At 39.3% G+C, this 18893-nt stretch overlaps 3 protein-coding genes across 3 annotated transcripts in view; 1 reads left to right on the forward strand and 2 right to left on the reverse strand.

Moving 5' to 3' along the window:
- Positions 1-424: 424 nt before the first annotated feature.
- On the reverse strand, positions 425-7515 carry atg13 (ATG13 autophagy related 13 homolog (S. cerevisiae)). The gene is made up of 17 exons (XM_053314616.1): positions 7380-7515; positions 6568-6648; positions 6129-6209; positions 5859-5978; positions 5729-5775; positions 4956-5096; positions 4784-4824; positions 4383-4479; positions 4137-4244; positions 3825-3918; positions 3036-3116; positions 2817-2926; positions 2570-2723; positions 2338-2415; positions 2142-2249; positions 1841-1969; positions 425-1750 (listed from the first exon to the last, which is right to left on the reverse strand). Exons 2-17 carry the CDS (start codon positions 6634-6636, stop codon positions 1673-1675), a joined length of 1536 nt encoding a protein of 511 aa, XP_053170591.1. The 5' UTR covers positions 6637-6648; positions 7380-7515; the 3' UTR covers positions 425-1672.
- A 259-nt stretch (positions 7516-7774) lies between these two features.
- Positions 7775-10760, forward strand: harbi1 (harbinger transposase derived 1). Its single transcript, XM_053314559.1, has 7 exons — positions 7775-7798; positions 8669-8834; positions 8963-9165; positions 9576-9663; positions 9764-9971; positions 10049-10224; positions 10502-10760. Exons 2-7 carry the CDS (start codon positions 8670-8672, stop codon positions 10700-10702), a joined length of 1041 nt encoding a protein of 346 aa, XP_053170534.1. The 5' UTR covers positions 7775-7798; position 8669; the 3' UTR covers positions 10703-10760.
- A 3006-nt stretch (positions 10761-13766) lies between these two features.
- creb3l1 (cAMP responsive element binding protein 3-like 1) overlaps positions 13767-18893 on the reverse strand; it is a 32740-nt gene continuing 27613 nt past the window's right edge. The window contains exons 9-13 of the mRNA XM_053314607.1: positions 18503-18571; positions 15667-15769; positions 15205-15364; positions 13966-14134; positions 13767-13877 (exon numbers count right to left, since the gene is read on the reverse strand). Of these exons, the coding sequence (XP_053170582.1) occupies positions 13841-13877; positions 13966-14134; positions 15205-15364; positions 15667-15769; positions 18503-18571 (538 nt within the window). The 3' untranslated portion in view covers positions 13767-13840. The remainder of the gene's footprint in view (positions 13878-13965; positions 14135-15204; positions 15365-15666; positions 15770-18502; positions 18572-18893) is intronic.

Below are 18893 nucleotides of genomic sequence, written 5' to 3' on the forward strand. Positions count from 1 at the left end.
AATGTGTTTAAAACGGTTTATTGCTATTATACAAGAGTTACGTGACTATGGAATCTGCTGTTTTTGTCCATGTTCCGTTTTAGCTAAGCTAATAGCCAACAGGTGTTATGGAAAATTCTGCTTCCCACATCAATTAGGGTTTCCCCTTACGTAACCAAAGCCCGCCCAAAACCTGTCCCTTTTCCCAACTAACCTCAATTTACTCTAACATGTGATCTCGCCCTTGGCAAGAATGTGGTTAAATACATCTCCCTAAATGTCAACGTTTTCCTTGGAGCTTGGAGGTACACAGTTAAAATGAGCTTTATATTACACCCTCCTCCCCATTTCTTACTAGCAAAACTAGATCTAAATTATTCCTGGTAAATCATGCAATTTTATCACTGAAGACACCAGACATTAATATTGACAAACCTGGTTGTTTCAACAGAGCAGCCATGCTTTATTAGGACATCTAGACCAACATCAAAGAAAAGTTTTTAAATTAAAGCTTTCAACCTGACTCCAACAGTCGTGGATGGTGACCTCTCGCCTTGTGTAGACACCTGGAAGTATGTTTATACCCAAAATATACATAATGCATTGTTGTACAGCCTACATTAGATGCATTCAGTTGTCAGTTTAGTAGAAAAGTAATGCAGCAGCCCTGCAATACATCAGCTTTGATTCAGGTTATAAGATTTTGTTATTTTGAAGCTATAGTTTGTGGTGTGACCACATTATAACCTTCATAAACACAGGATTTACTGCAGGGTTGTTGTAGTAGTACTGGCTAGTTGTACCTTAAACTGTCAACTGAGTGTTGTGCGGAAAATGTATCATTCTGTACACATTAGGGATGCACTTAATTTACTTAATACTCCATCAGGGCCATTTCTTAACATTGTGTATGGCAGTTTAAATCCCAGGACCAGCTGGGAACATCTGGCTAGGGGAAAATTTCTTTCAAGTTGCTGCTGAGACTGTCAGTTGTTCAATCACAACACTCTAGTCTAATATCTAAAAGACTAGTTTTACCTGGAGAAGATTTACAACTTATTCTTTCCCTGTGAGGCTAAGTAGTATGTATTTGCCAAGACCAGCTTTTCAAATTTCTCAGTTTCAGCCTGTCACACAGACAATAATGGTTAGTCGAGAGTCACATCGTTGATCTGTCACCTTCAGCACAGATATGATCAGAAAGGCCAGAGGCTAGTAGTGTTCAGCAGGGAGAGGGTTAATAAAAACTATGAGTGCAGGCAGTATGTCATTGGATTTGCATGGCTGTCATAAAGTGACAGAAAACCACATGATAATCAGATCTTCTGATTAAACACTGCCAACAAGAGATTTGTGCCACATAGAAAATACAGATTTTCAGTTTGACTTAACACTACCAGAATGGAGGAGAGTGTGTGTGTGTGTGTCAGTGTCCGTAGTCAGTATTTACAGTGAAGAGTATGATCTGTACAAGCTGGGAAACGAGGTGGACGGGGAGGGGAAAATGGGCTTCACATTAAAACATGGTGATTTAGTCAAGAGTGATTCTCACAGGACAAACAACTACACAGCCTTGAGTCTGCTTCTCCCTTTCATTCTTTTTTGTTCTCCTTTTCTTTGATTTGTCATCATCTGTTCAGTTTTCCTTGTACATGAGTCTTTCTCTCCTTTTAGCTATTTTCTAACTCCTCTTCTACTGCAGCATGTCCACAAAAGCATCAAACTCGTCAATGTTTTTCTCGTAGACAGCCAGTTTCTCTGGCAGCGAGTCCTGCAGACAGAAAACACAAATCAATGTTACTACAGATATTTGAGGTTTTTGGTGCAATGTCCTAATCAGAATAAAAAACAAGTGCGTTACCAGGTCTTCGGCCATCGACTGGGAGCTGATGTGCAGCGAGAGGCTGGCCAACTGTGGAGGATTTTGAAACTCTCGGTAGAAGGTACCCAAATCCATCGGCAACAGGTCGTCTTTAGAGAAGGCTGGCCGCTACAGATCAGAGGCATTTTATTAATTCCACAAACATTGAAATAATCTGTTTTGCTGTTTTATATAGAAAATACTACATTTTTGTAGAGCGGTATACTAGGCTGTTAAATAGTGAAAAGTCTAGATTGCAGCGAGCAGAAGTGATAAAGACAATTCAACATTGATCACGTACGAAATCAACCATGACAAAGTCGTCCTGCGGTCCCGATCCCTCGGAGCCCTGAGAGTGGAGGCTGGCCTGCAGGGGAGACGGGCAGGGGGGAGAGTCTGGAGGCTGCACCTGAACATACACAAATAGAATAAAGCTTTATCTATCAGATGTTGTAAATGCTTTTAAAGACAGCCCTTTAGAGTGTATTATATGTTACCATGGGATCGCTCTCCTCAGAGTCCAGGCCTCTAGGAGCAAATGCAGCAAATGGCAGGTCCAGACTGGCTGCTGTTACCTGCACACAAACACACATAATGAAAACAGTAGTCACACAGAAAAAGGCATCCTTCACGGAAGCTAAATTCAGTTTAGCATGGAGGATCTACAGAGGAGACAATTCAGAAAAATGTGTTTAAGTCAGTATTTGTGTGGAGAAATGTTTTCTTTACCTGTGTGTTGGTTTTGTTGACAAAGGCTCCCACTTTCCTCGTGAATGCATTGAGAGACTCTACAGGGTCAGAGGGGGAAACGCTCCTCCTTCCTTCCTCCCTCCGTCCATCGCTCCTTCCATCTCCACTCTGCGACAGGCCATCGTCTTCGCCACTGGGGAGGAAGATGAAATTGATGAAGCTTAAACTTTATATCCCGCTGTAACATGCAGGTGCTGAAGTTGAAGTGACGTCAGGAGAGTATTACCTGCTTCCAGGTGTGTTGGGGATGTGGTCTACAGTCAAATGGGCATCAGCTCCATGAGGAGGCTGGGCAGGAACCAACACAACCCCGCCCTCCTTCCCAGCATGTAATAGCTGAAGAGGAGGAACATGGGCAGAGTTACAGACAGAGTTAAGTATTAGTGTTCATGTTAAAATCAGCTGGAGGTGAAGTGCATTGATTGGTCATTGACTGGTGCATCACCTGATTTGGATTAGCAGGGTGACAAAGCTCTGCAGCTCCTACAAGAGCGGGAGGCTGGTAGCATAACCTGGAAGCATAAAGCTACACACAGATAGAGAAAAAGAGAGAATTTATATTAACTACAATAGATCATGGATTACAGAGATGGTTTATGGGTTCATATTATGGTGGATGTTACATGAATCAAGATCATTATGATGGAAAAACATTCTTGAAAATTAATGTTCAAATATTTAGCATTCCCGCTACAGTACATGAAGCTCTACACATTGTAAGTGATGCAAGTTTAAATGTAATCAGAAGTGATGGTGACACAAATTAACTCATCTTTTAATAGCTTTACATTTCTAATGCAACATCACCACACACACACAGACATCAACCCTGCAACTACTCAACACTGAAGGTGCAACAGAAACAAGCAACAAACTGCAACCACAACAGAAAGAAAAGAAAGAAATCCTCTGTGTGTAGTTTCACACACAGTCACACTCTCACAGTGGCCAGAGTAGACTCACAGTGTGAGTGACAAGTCCAGAAGCCAATGGAAACTGCAGACTGTCCAGGGGGAGGGGCTTGGACAGTTTAGAGGGAGAAGGACTCAGTGTGCACACACACTGAGATAATGCGCACACACACATAAACATACAATAAAAAGACAACAGGAAAGGAAACAGACAAAGAGAGAAAAGAGAAAGGGAAATGAAAAACAGGTACAAAAATGAAGCGCAAAAGCCACAGGTTAAAGAAAGAAGCAATAAAGATGATTGAGTGAGTGTGTCATGTTACCTGAGAGGGAGGGGATGTGGAGAAGGAGGTGGTGCAGACCTCCTGTGAATCCTGAACTCCTGCAAACGGTCCTCCCTCGTCATCATCTGGAGCTCTGGACAAATACACAATATTTTACATGATTCAGCTTTTTTACATCTTACTGGATGCTAGCAGGAAGAAAATAAAACAGTGAGAGATCCTGTGGGCAAAATGAAACAGGTGTTAAGATTCTATGTTATAAAACATAACCGTTCTGATGGAGTTGCAAACGTATAACAAGAACACAATGTTTTTTGTAAATAAGTACAGATTTCATATCCATAAAACTACCTGTAGTTGCAGGGCTGTCCCATGTTTGCAGGACGCTGGCTGCTGCATGGAGGATCCACAAAGTGATCTACAATGATCCCCATGATAGGAGCTGACCGCTCAAACTGTCTGCAGAGGACGACATTTCAACAATTGGCTAGGTTCACTATATGCTTGTCAACAGTGATGACAAAAAGCGTTATTATTTCAGACATAGTAATAATAATCAATAAATTTAAGACTGGATTTGATGTATGTTTTAATTACCTGTTAGACATGAATGCCAGGTTGGTGCGGTAGGCACATGAAAGTGTGACTGTGCCAACAGGAGTGCCGACGACACCAACGCGCACTGACTGAAAACCTTTAAACATACAACAATAATCATCAGTAAACAAGCATATAAATAAATGTCATGCAGTGACTTTCATTATATATCCTAAAGGCACTTAGAGACATTTTCACTGTAATGTCTAGTTCATTTGTTCTCAATAAAAATTCTACTGTAAATTATCTATTTCATTGTGGGTCAGAGTGGAAGTTGCAAACTAGTGCAGGAAGCATGTGTAGGCCTGTTCTATGAAACAGCATAGCCTCTTCTAGGACTTAAACCTGAGTCTCTTTTTCAGTGATTTAAGACATGTCAGTCAAGCTGAGGTTACAGTTACCTTCTCCTAATCCACTCAGCTGGACTTCCCCAAAGTAGATCCTAGACAAGAGAGAGACAGACACAGAAGAAATATCTTAGTTATAACTGGACTGAGTGTTCACTAAAAAACACAATTGAAAGCAAGGAAGCTACAGACAGAAAGGAAACAGATCTGCTGTGAGTCCACTCACCTGTATAAAATGACATAGTCATGACCCTGCTTTCTGGACAGTTTATAGGCAGGTGTTACTCTGGTGATGGCCAGCAGAGACTTCAGAAGGACAGACAGACGATTATAGACTGTATATGACACCTTGATGTCCTTATCACACCTGCAGCAGAGACAGAGAACACATTGACTCAGTACAATACAGCGGCTTGGTGGTCGTCCAAATAAATGTCAACTTAAAAATATCTTTAGACACAGCCGCTAGTTGTTTTTGCTGGTTATTTCCTTTTCTTCCTTCCATATTTCTTTCTAATTAAAACCATCTTTCCAAGACAAAAAAGTGCACAATGTTCCACCAAACAGATTGGTGTGATCCCACAACACACAGACACTTTTATATGGAGACAATGCTCACAATGGTGTAGCCACTGTAAAGTTCCAATCTTTAAAATATTGATTAAAAATTAGCTGTGCTTGTAGAATGTGAATTATTTTTTCATTTTACGGTTCATTGACTCATAGTGCTTTACATTTGTTAAAGATGTCAGACAGCAATATTTTAGTCCTTGTAAAAGCCTGCCAGGGAGAAGTAGTCATCACAAGTGCTGCACATGATGAATCATTACACCATCAGCAGTGGCGCAACTGATTCCATAACAACGGATAAATCCTGGCCAGACTGTGCAGCCTCATAGAGGAAAAAAAACATTGCCAACTCTGACAAATTTCTTCTTTTCAGACATTTGTTCACTAAAACTATTAAACACAAAACAAGACCAAAGAATATCCACTCACTTTTCATTCATTTCCAGGCACCAAGTCTCTAACTCCATAGAGTCACCCTGAGTGAGACAGAAAAGGACATTAAACTCGACTGAAAAATTACTGTTTATTTATTCCCAACTGTTCGGGTTGACCGTTTTACCTCTGACGTCTTCAGGGAGATCTCGACACACATTGAGCGTCCGATGCCAGGAAGCTGGCCAGCCAATGCCTTCTTGGCTTCATGAGTGACCTCTGGGATGTCTTTGATGGCCAAATTAAACTGGGGGAAATAATTTTAAAAATTACAGAAAATCACATTATCAAAGAGGAAGGACTCCAAACCAGCTACAGACATGTGGATATCTACATTGAAATTTAAATCCAGACAATCATTACAATTGCAAAAGTGAAAATAATGAGGAAATTTTACCCAGTCAGAGCCAGTAGGTGATGACGAGGAGCGAGTGCAGATCTTCTCTCCAAGACGAGCTTGGACTATCACCTGGACAGTCTATAAACACAGAAACAGGACATTAAAAACACTACCAAACTGAATATTTCTCATAGGGACATTATTTGTGGAAAGATATGTTGCTTTTCATAGTTAAATGTCATTTATTTCCAATACAGTAAGTGCTATAAACAGAGTTGATCTCAGATGTATTGGTATGGAGGCAAAAATTCCAGATTAATATCTCAAAATCTGAACAAATCAAGCAAAAACTGTCTGCATACCACAAGAGGTAAGTAAAAAAATATTGTGACAAACTTCAAGCTACTTAAAGGCACCCCATGCTCTTTAAATATCACGACCACCAACGCTACATCCACATATTCCTTCAGTCAAATGTGACATCATAGCGTCTCACCTTTAAGGCAAAGAACTTAATGAACTTGTCCAAGTCTTTTTTATCCTGGGGACTCAGGTCACTGTCCATGTTGTCAGGACCCTGCAATCCAACATGAATACCCATTAGCGATGGACAGGAAACAGTGACTGTAACACACTGTCAGCTAAGAATTTAAAAAAAAAAACCCTCTCTTACAAACTAACACATTTCTACAGAAATATAATGTACAGTTTTAAGCACCTACATTTTCCAACTACAATCAAATCATGTTCACCGAACTGTATTTTTCCAAAACAGATGATTGCAGAGAAAAAGTGAATTGTCAACTACAGTATTGTAAACTCATCACATTACTTCTATATTTTTACCAAAACATATAACGCATTTAGTTCGAAACAAGCTCATTTGACCACATTTACAGTGCTTTTGCTGACTATACATTTAACAATAACTGTGTGAAAGCAATAAAACGTAAAAAGAAGTTACCAATTTGGTTATAACAGTAAATAAAATACAGTTTTAAGCATCTATATCAAGTGTTTGTGTTAGAAGCTAACAAGCGGGGCCTCCTTGTTGATTTCAAATTGTCCGAGTAAGATCTAGAGGTCATTTAAAACTACAGATCACTGACAACCATCTTATATAATATACTACAACAGTTGGACAATGTAAAGGGTGAAACAGAGCAGTTTAATCTACAGTTAGTTAAGGTTTACGTTCCACTAAAGCAAGCATAGATGACTCGCTGGCCACCATTGGCCTCTAGCTAATGTTAGCTGGTTAGCTAGACAACACGCACTTTAACTTCATCACACAACTGGAAAACTTACATCAGCTTTTCCCTTAGAAATATAACTTCAACAATATATAGATAAACTCAATTAAGACGACGTGAAAGGCCGCGTTTATATGCCAAATTCAGATGTACACAACGTCAACAGCGGCGGTGCCACTTCTGTGTTTATCTTCTCCATGTCGACGTGTTTGGATAATAGCGCTTTCATCACCGCACTTTCGTCTATTTGATTTGTAAACGTCTAAAGACATACAAAAAAGTAAATAATTAATTCACGGATGGTAATAAGAAAAACACTATCTAGATTTTTAGAGCAATATAATACATGCTATAAAATAATCTGTACGTAAATGGCACTTACTGTGTCGAATCAGCGAGTAAAGGTGGTGGGTTAGATGTTCCTGTTGGTTGTTTTGGTCAGTCTATGGTAAAAGCTGTATTATTTATGTAAAGGTAAGTGCTCAATTTAATAAAGAAAAAACGAGTAATGTTTTAATTTAGAGTAGTAAAGTTGGCAACAGTTAGAGCTGTTTTTGCAAGCACGCATAACTGAAATTAGGATTGCTCAAACGCTAAATAGCTCGTTCGCTAGTTAGCACGGTTGCTTGCATTGATTCAGAGATAAGTTAGCTGCATACTGATAACAACAAGCTTTCAAACATGAACACAGTTTCTCTTGGTTTTGTACATAATGTTACTGGTTACACTGAAAGATGTAAACCTGCCTTAGTTCAATATATATTATAAACTTAACAGTCAAGAGAATATGTGTCACTTCATATACATACAAACCAGTAAGGTGTAAGTTATTGACACCATTACATTGTAATAACATCCCTGTATACAGTATACAATATATACAATAGTAGTATATTTTAAGCACTATATAGAACATTTGCAGCATCAATAGGATGTAAAAAACAACCCAACCTTGAGGCAAAGAGCAAAATATTGAGTTCTGTGTATGTTTACAGTATTAAAATATACTAGAGCTGCTATGATTAGTCGATGTATCAATTAGTCATTGGATAGAAGATCAGGGAGCTATGCAGACCTGATGAGGGATATGGACATGGCCCGAGGGCTGGTGTCAGGGGTGAAGGTTATTAAATAAATGCAGATTTCTAGCAGAACAGTAATGATCTAGAGGGCTGAAAGTTTGATTGAATGCATGGACAGAATATATGATCCAGTGACAAGGTGGGTTCTGCACCTGGTATTTATAGCTGGACTAATCATGATGAGTAGTAGCTGGTTGCCTGAGAGAGGCTGCAGGCAAGGTGGAGGGGGAAACTGTGACAGTAAATGTATTATCACACACAGCATGGCAATCTCTATAGCCATCTTGGACTGTGATCTGCTCCTGCATGGTCGAGGCCATAAAACCCTGGACCGCTTTGACCTGGACTCTGTCTCAGACAACTTCCTCCTCACTCAATTTGGCTTCCCCAGAGAGTTTATCCTGTATCTGGTGGAGTTACTCAGGGAGGTGAGTATGTCCTGATCTTCCGTTTTGAATGAACAGATGCATCAGCTGATTTGTCATTGTTTCCTGAAATCTGCATAGATTCTGTCTGTACTATGTTGTGTTTCTCTTACATTTTTTCTGTGTGTTAGTCTCTGTGCAGACGTACCCAGCGGTCTCGAGCCATCAGTCCTGAGGTCCAGGTGTTGGCTGCATTGGGCTTCTACACATCTGGCTCTTTCCAGACGTCTATGGGAGACACTATCGGCATCAGCCAGGCGTCAATGTCAAGATGTGTGTCCAATGTGACCAAAGCCCTGGTGGAGAAAGCTCCCCAGTTCATCACATTTAACAGGTATGATACTTATTAACCTTTTTTTAAAATACTCACTAAAATAGAGAGTATGATAATGTTTGTGAGCAATTTTATTGAACTTTTTATGTTGGACATTTTGGTTCACCCATGCCTACATTATTAGCAAGTTCCAGGCATGTAGGATTCTTGATCATTAGTGAATTTTGTAAATTCTGCATTTATTTGAATACAGTTTTAGACACATTTCTTTGCAACATACACATTTATTTTAGTGTAGGTGAGTCATTTACTGTAGTTGATTTAGCTGTTCAAGAGAGTGATGAATATTGTACTGCTAATAAACTCTATTTACCCGTATGGAAATGAAAAAATTAATTTCTGCTGAGAGAAAACAATAAAAGAGAGAAAATAGATGTAAAGTAACAGCAATGATAATGTTTCTGAAACAGAGATCCCTCCAGCAAAGATCAGACCTTCCAGGAGTTTCTGAGGGTTGCAGGATTTCCAGGAGTTCTGGGGGTGCTGGACTGTGTTCAGGTTGAGTATATTATATTGTATCAACACATAATCATTCATTTATAGAGGTAATAGCCAAACTGATCCCTCCGTCTTCATTTTCCTTGCTCTTCCTCACCAGGTTGCTATCAAAGCTCCAAACAGCGAAGACTCGTCGTATGTGAACAAGAAGGGCTTTCACTCTGTCGGCTGTCAGCTGGTTTGTGACGCCCGAGGGTTGTTACTCAGCGCAGAAACGCACTGGCCAGGTGGACTCAAAGACACTGAAGTTCTAGAAAGATCTGCTCTCTACAAACAGCTGCAGGAAATATCAGAGGGCTGGCTGCTGGGTGAGACTTCAACAAAATAAAGTCCACGCAACATAGATGGTGTAGAAGTAAGAGGTTAAAGGCTTTCTGTTTCCTAGGTGACCGTCGTTATCCTCTAAGAAAGTGGTTGATGACCCCGGTGGATTGCCCAGAATCCCCTGCAGAGTTTCGATATAATCTCGCTCACACTGCTACACATGAGATAGTGGACAGGACCTTCAGAGCCATCCAGACCAGATTCAAATGTTTAGACGGCACCAAAGGATACCTACAGGTATTCAATTTGTCTATTTTGTCAAGGTCTCCACTTGTAATAAAATCAATAAATCAGTTTAACAATTTACACTGAATCAAGAATACTACTCAGCCTCATGAAAACAAATATATTACTTTTATTATGGTTTATTGTTTATAATTTTTTGTTTTTATTATAAGATGATTAAATAAAAATTGAATGGGGTTCTTGCTTTGCATATTGTTCAAAAAACATACAACAATGTAGCCATATTCATCCTTTACTAACCTTCTGTTGTCTGCTTTCTTCTGTGCAGTACTCTCCAGAAAGGAGTTCGTCCATCCTGCTGGCCTGCTGTGTTCTCCACAACGCCTCCCTGCAATCTGGATTAGACGCCTGGACTCTGGAGAGAACGGACCCTCTGGAGCAGCCCGAGAGCCTCGAACAGAGACCAGAGGACCGCGACAGCCAGGCAGAGGATCTTCGGAAACAGCTCATACTCAAACACTTCAGCTAAACCACCGGCTGGACTCTTCAGTGTTACAGAGTTTACTAAAGACTAAGACAAGCAAATCAAGATTTTTAAATGACTGATATTAAAAGTCACGTTTGAGGCAAGAATGTCCACAGACACGGTGTTGCTGATGCAGTTTTTTAATATTTTGCTGGTTTCTACTCTACTGACTACACTAAGATAACATAGTAATATATGGAGGAACATGCAGGACGCTATACAACAAACCTGAGACAACAACAACACACCCAAACACATTTCAAATAACTGAACTCCCTGGAAAGTGCTTGATTATTCTCTGAGGCCATTCAGACATTATGAGGTCAGAATAATCAAGCACTCCTTGATGTTTTACAACTATTCAAACTGTGTTTACTTGCTGTGTTGTCCAGGTTTCTTTACAAGTGGAAAAAGTGACCCTCCCTCTTTTTTTTACTTTTTGAAATCCCACCCCACTTTAAATTTTTTTCTGACATCTTCCACCCATAATTATTCCCCTTGTCTCCCTTTCCCACATGATTCCACAGGTTAAAATCTTGGAATATGTCACAATACAAAAACAAGGCCCTTATTTACAACAACTGCACATTAGGTTGTCATTATTTATGTACAATGATGCGTTTACTGACTGTTGGGGGGAGGGGGTTGAGAATGACAGGATATTTGCGCAACGGGCTGCAGTCACATGATGATTTGTATCACAGATTATATCAAACCAAACATTTAGCATGAGGGATACAGAGTGAAACAGATACAGAGACATAAAAGAAAAGCAGAACATCTGTTAATTGAAAGGTTTTGGATGTTTTGAGGGTTTAAAAGTCAGAACCGATGTAATTATTTACTCTCAGATTTTGACTGGGGCAGTGAAATGTTTGTTTTCAGGAATATCACAACATTTAAAAATCGTTGTCAGAATAGTGGTCAAGAAATAAAAAACTTTTTTCAAAAAATATATCATGATGTTCCTTCAAACTGTGGAGAGAACAAAGCTAGTGGTGTTTTACTTCCTGGAATGTAATAGTCCCCTGATTGGCTTCATCAATATATACACACACTTTCTACAAACAGGAATAAATACAACATACACTGCTGTCGCATGAGCACATTTAGCATCCAAGTTGAGATGTTTCCTCTGCTTGTCACAGGTTATAGGATGCATTTATGACAGAAAAATATCTATATTTAAGAATTATTGTCAATGTTTAATTTGTTTTAAATTTGCAGTTGGTTTGTGGGTTTTGGGGGTCAATAAAAGATCTTTGGGAGTCAATAAAAGATCTTTATGAGTCCAAAACTACAGGTTGAGGGTAAAAATATGAAGATTTTAAGTTTATGACATTTTCAAATCATGAAGGAGCCTTTAAAAAAAGGGTTTCAAGCGACAGCAGTGAAACATAAACACTGTATTACAGTTAACAGACACAAACAGATCATGTCAAAGTTTTACACTCCACTGAACAGCATGTAAACTACACACCATCATGTAAACCTTCACATCATCCTAAATGCCAAAACACAACAAACAATTGCTTTTTTTTTCCCGCATAAAATAAATATGCTGTTTTTTGGATGCTCAGAATATATTATAAGTTGTATTTTTTGTGTTTTGTAAACATTATTTAGAAAAACAAGACAAGATAAACTAACCATAAAAACAAGTTCAGTACATTTATTCATTTTTTTGTTGCATAAATTAAATATGCTCTTTTTTGATGCTGCAAATATATTATATATACAATTTAAATTTCATAAAAATACTTTTATGTCATGTTTCCCAACCTGTCAGAACCCCTTTTATGAAAATATGGTCTTCCTTTAAAATGATGCAGGATTTGGAAGTGATAAAAAACTAATTTTAACTTCGAAGATTGATTCAAAAAGTGGAAAAACTAATAAATGCTTAGTAGTAACTTGAATTTGGCCAATTAGGCCTTCTTGTCTGCGGGCCCCACAAATAGAGCAATACCTGTGAAATAAATGCTTTACAAAGATAAATCCTAAACATTCAGCCTGTTAATGATGATCTAAAGGAAGCAAGGAATGGAGAAATGACATAATCTCAACCAGGGTGTCCAAAAGGCTCAGGCCAGCCCTGCTTCAAACACAAAGTGTGTAGTATTAGTAGTCTAGTTGTAGTAACGTTTCAGGGTTTATACTTCCACATGCAAGGCCAAGTTGGTCTTATAATTGACTGAGGTGAGTGAAAGGCACTTGAATGGCACAGCTTCCTTTTAAAAAGGATGCATTTATTTACATCAGCATGTTTAGGTTTTAGTTTAGTTCCTAGTTGTTAGTAGCAACACACGTTGCATGCAGGTGCACTCCTCTGATGTGGTGCATCTGGAGTGACTTGGAAATAAAATGCAAGCGCTGTGTGCTAAACTAAACTAGAATCACACAGTGGAGGTCCATACACAGTATACTTCTGTTTCTTAATGGTGCAACATGTTTCACTTTATGTTTCTCAATATTAAAAACGCACTTCCCTTAAAGCTCTGTGTTTACTCTTCTCTAACAGTGCTACACTGCATTTGTTTTGAAGAGCAAGCAAAGATGAATCTTCAGAAATAGCTGTGGATGCTACACATTTTTGGGGGTACTTTTATAACATTATTTCTGTGTATTGAGTAGTTTGCAGAGGTAAATTACTTCTATTGAAATGCTACACATTGCATCTTTAAGTAATAATGTCTAGGTGCTTTTTATTTATTTTGATATTATTATTTTATTTATTTTAGTTAGCAGTACTAGTAATACTAGTAGTATTATTTTTTTAAATGACCTAATATGCCTTTTCAATGCATAAAGATTGAAATTCTAAATTTTAATAAGTCCCTTTCAAATCAAGTATATTCAGGTTTAACAGACTGTTTAAGCAGAGAGGTGAAGTACAAGTTTCAGGCAGGACATCAGCTGGAAGAGGATGAGACGACAGCAGTCTTGAAGGAGATGAAGTCACTCTCTAAAAAGGGATGATGGTTGGATGACAGAATAATGTTGACACAGGTTTTGGTCCAGTTGGAAGTGTTGATATGGCGTGTGGATCACATGCCCACTGAGTATAGCAGTCTAAAGGTTCTGGGGTTTTTATTTTTAGGGGTCTGTGGTGAGAAGTCATGGGAAGAGTCAGGCTGTCTGTCAGAAAAACTCTGAAACTCCATCTGGCTCTGTTTCTCTGAGGAGAAGAAAGAGGTTAAAGTTAAGAAGACAATAAATTCAACATTCAGCCTAAAAAAAAAAAGAAAGAAAGTGATGGTTTGTACCTGCGGTCTAACTTGGGCCCAGTTGTCTGGTTGCTGTGGGCATCAGCTGTGTAACGAATTGTCTGGATGTGGGAGTGGCCTTCTGACTGTAGCCGCTCCCCTTCTGATGTCACTGAACTCTCCTCCAATGGCGCGCCCTCGTTGTAGAAGAGCAGGCTGCGGGAGCGGACTGCAACACACAGACACACACCGACGTTCATTCTCTTGTAATGTGGGTTGTTGGACTGTGTTTTCTAGGATTTCCTACATTCATGATCAATCACTGTTTCATTATGAACATATCAAATGCTAAATGTTCTGATATATGCATAATTATGGAAGAAGAAAAGAAATGGTACTTTCTTCTCTTTCTGGTTGCTTGAGAAATGGTTGAACAGAAATGGTTGCAAATGTATAAGTTGAACTGGAACATGTGAGATTGATAGCTGCAGATTTTAAGACTTTCTGCAACTTTTCCAAAACCCATTTGTGGAAGCATTATGGGACTGTGTCGGACTCGTTAAAGGGAACTCTCCTTTAATGCACATAAGAAAAAGAAAACAAATGGTTTGTTAATGAGTCTTTTCGTCCACCACAGTAACATTTGTCCAGAGCAACGTATCTCTGCAATTACTGTGCCCATTGCAATGAAGTCTAGTTTGGGTATTTCTAAATGCCGCAGTCAGTCAGGTCAAAATGTCCTTTTGACCAACATGTCGTGAAAACGAATGTCTGGAGCTATAGGGTAATATGGTCAGATTCAGCCTCTAACCACGCTGAGGATGGTTGTTGGCAGAATGGAGCTGTACTTAGCATGATGGGAGCCTAACTTCTGGTTTAAAAAGGGGGTTTCCCCAAAGGATTGTGGTTTTAAGGAAGTGGAATGCAGTGAAAAATGAACTTTTACTCTTTCTACGTTCTCTTTAAAGAAAAAAACACTTTGCACTATAGACTGTTGCACTGTCCACATTTTATTTTTCTCAAAATTAATCTCAGGCCCTCTTTATGGGCTTTTATTCATACTTTTTCCATTAGATATTATAGTCCATCAAATGAGAACAGGGAGGGAAGTTTTATCTTCTTTTTCTTGAATGTGATGACCCAGTTTATTATTGCTTTGACTATTAGTATCCCTAATGCAACTGCTCTCCATCTGCAAGTACTAAATGCAACAAGTTCATTGTTATTCTCTGAGGATAGTTGAAAAGCAACCTCTCAAACAAGTTTTTTTAATAAGACGTGGCCTATTTCTAGACCTACCCTGACTGGTGGTGTAGAGGTCCGCTGATGGAGCAGAAGGAGAGGAGGAGGGGGAGTTAGAGGAGGATGAAGACAAAGAGGAGCTGTGAGAGAGGGAGTAGAAGGGAGAGAGGCAGGGAGAGAAGGAGCCCAACACCAGGACAAAACACACCGCCATCATCTGCATAGAGAGAGTGAGAAACACTCACATTAATAAATCATATTAACTGAGAGATGCCCAAATCTGGATATAATTTGAATAAATACAACATGGCATCACACTGTTGCTTGTCAAATGCATAAACTTGAAAATAACCTTTCACTTGATTTTGGCCCTTTATGGTCTTTATGTGCTTTGCTTTACTGACCACAGTACGTATACAGCCTGACCTGAAGCTTTGATAAAGTGAACCACACTTATATTAACTTTGAAATATCTATATCTAAATGTATGTATGTGAAGAGCTTTACAACAATACTTACCATGAGGCATGTCCCTGTTTGAGTTGAGGCCATTTTACATGAACGAGGAACAACTTTCCCCGAAATCAACGACTGAAGCTTCTGGAGCTGCTGTAGGAGAGATCTGAGGACAGACACACACAGAGATAGATAAAGATAAATTAAAGAGAAAAAAAAGGCTTTCGTTGAGTAAGACATTTATAGCTAAAGTCTGTTTCATAGGCACGTTAACGATGTACAGAAGAATGTCTTAACTTGTATCTGTAATGATACCTCATCAGTGCTGTGTGCTGGCAGGAATACAGTGGAAAATACCATTTGTCTTTTTGCTCAATCAGTCAAACTATCAGCTGTGAGTCACATCTGGAAGTTGGACATTGATTATGTAGTGCATGTATTGTGTTCCTACATTGATATGCGTGCTACGATGATATTTTGTCTCCATACGTGCTGCCAAGTGCTCTGCAGGGTATTGTTTTGCAGTGTGCCTTTGGGTTATCACTGAAACAATGCAGCCAGTACTGTGTGATATATTTTTACTGTCTTATGGAGACACAATGGAGCTTTTTCTACTTTTCTTTCAATAACCAAAACAGACTCAATTTCATGTTTGCCTGATGAATTTTTGTTGCTCAAGGAAGTGACATTAATTCTTCTATCTTGATATTGGGTGAGGATTGTCACCATTTATGGTATTTAAGCCTGATGATTTGTGTAAACGCTAAGAGAAAGGCTCTATGGCAGGAAGTACCTTCATAGATTTGCTCTTCTTCTTTCATGAATGTATGTGTATGGGTCCATGTGCACTCACACGCATGACTGAACTCCCCACCCACCACTAAGTACAGCATACTCTGAACTGTAAAGCCATCGAAAACCACAAGAAAACTCAAACGCACGCTCAGACGTACAGTTTATTTCACCTAAAATCTACAGAGAATCTCTCTCTCATCACATCCCATCTCAATATTGAGTTGGTTTTACTTTAAAGTAAACTTTAACCACCCGATTGACTGTTGCTTTGTCAATTGGCCAGACTAAGTAAAGAGAGCACGTTAACAACAGAGTACACTAGTAAAACCACAAGAATAGAATTGAAAACAGCATGTCATTGGGATCTGGAGAGCAGGGTGCTGATGGTATGAGCTGTCAGTGGCTGTAAGGACACACTCTGACCACTAAGTGGAGACAGAGAGCCAGTTACCGCTGAACTTACAGTGGAACAGCCTTTAGATGGTCAGTTCATCAGTCAATCGACCAGTCAAGGAGCCACTCAGAAAAGCAGCTTGCCAGAGACCATTTAATTAGTTAAATTCAACTAAACAATGAGCGAAGCAGCCAGTAACCATCCACCCAGTCTGTCGGTGCATGTAATGTTTTAAATTTCCATGCTGATCTCTATCACATGCCGTCGAATGCAGCTTTAAACTGTGTGTTGCCAGCGGTAATAAACTTATATGGGATGATACTGAGCAGCATCCCCACCAACACACACATACACACTCATGCAGGACTTTGATGTTGAAACCACAATGATTTACTGCTAAAGTTACTGATGCTTTAAATATACAGTACTTAGAAAGGTCATACTGGTTGACTAAGTGAATGAATGTGTGTGTGTATGTCAATATTCAGCACATGAATTTATGTCTCCAAGTCACACAAAACTGCATAAATAAGCTATTTTTCTTGTAAAGCCTCCAGTCTCTGATTAGTCTCAGATAAGCTAACCATGTGCCCTTACTTGACACATAAAGATTAAATTAATATCAATCTTTTAATCTGACTCCGTATATAAACCTGAAAAAAGTCCAGGAGTGAGTTGAGATCATTCTTGTCTAACTAACCTAGTCCTGTGTGAACCTAAGCATGGATGTGCAGTACAGAAAAACCTCTGCATGGTGAACAAAATGACCACTAATAACTGCATTTAAGGCATTTTGAGGAACTAGGATCTTAAATTTAGACCAGTTAAAAACATTTTTTTATACCCACACACACTCTGAACTTTATAAGAGAACAAGGGTGCTGACTCATGTTCCCTAATTTGTGCCAACTCATTGTTCCTCCGTGTGGTGGTTTAACATATTCATCAGCGCTGTATGTGTGTATGTGTGTGTGTGTGTGTGTATGTGTGTGGTGAGAAGGGAGGGGGCTGCCTTCCATGATGAAAGCTACTGTTGACTCGCAGCTTTAATGACAGACTGCGGCCGCCACAGACAGACAGACATAGAGACTGACCCCCCCTCAACCCTCAACCACACCCACCCACCCACCCACCCCATCTACCCACCCACTGCAGGATAATAGCAGATTGGTTTCATATTGTTATAATAACAGAGGAGACAAACGGAGCTCGGTGAGTCTGAACTTTGCTTATGGAGCAGATAAATTTCTGTATATATACACCGTAAGCTCCAAAAATTACACATATAGACCATAAATACTATACTATACCTTTGAAATGTAAACACAGTGAGAGAATGTGTACTACAACTTTCCTTTTTTTATCTCAATCACAGTTTTGCTGCTTGCCAATCTACTCATCATCATTTAAGAAATACTGGAGAGAGATGAGACCCAGTTTCTGCAGCCCTGCTTCAACTCAGATCATTCGGCTCTCAGCTTATCAAGCTGCATTCTTTTCACAATTGTTGCTTTTTCCAGTCACGTTAATCCAAACATCATTACAAAATTGTTGGGTCCGTGTAATTAGTGTTTGGAGCCAGCGCACAACAGCTTCAGTCTGTTCAGAAGCACGACAGCAGCATTGTCAGCCAGTGTGTGTGTGTGTGTGTGTGTGTGTGTGTGTGTGTGTGTGTGTGTGTGTGTGTGTGTGTGTGTGTGTGTGTCTCACCTGTTGGCAGTCTCCAGGTTTTCTACTTTTCTCCACAGGTCGCTGTTTTCTGACGTGTAGCTCTCCACCCTAATACACACACAGAGACACACAGACACAAGATTATTTTTTTACTGTTCATCTGATCACAAATATTATCAGTCACTCTCATACCATCCAAATGTCAAGCTAAGTGTATGTTTAAAGCTCCAGAGAATCAAAAGCTTTTTTTTTGCCAAACACATTCATTTTTCAAACTACTGATTTATGTTGATAGGAATGGTTTCCTTTTTAGTTCCCTGCAGGTTATTATAAGACTTCAGGGCAGCTAGACACACTATAATTATTCTTTAATGTCAGCTAACAGTCATATTTCATGCTTTCATTCAAAGACAAAAAAAGTCAACCTGAA

Source organism: Scomber japonicus, chromosome 24 (genome assembly GCF_027409825.1).
Source record: "Scomber japonicus isolate fScoJap1 chromosome 24, fScoJap1.pri, whole genome shotgun sequence".
Taxonomy (NCBI): domain Eukaryota; kingdom Metazoa; phylum Chordata; class Actinopteri; order Scombriformes; family Scombridae; genus Scomber; species Scomber japonicus.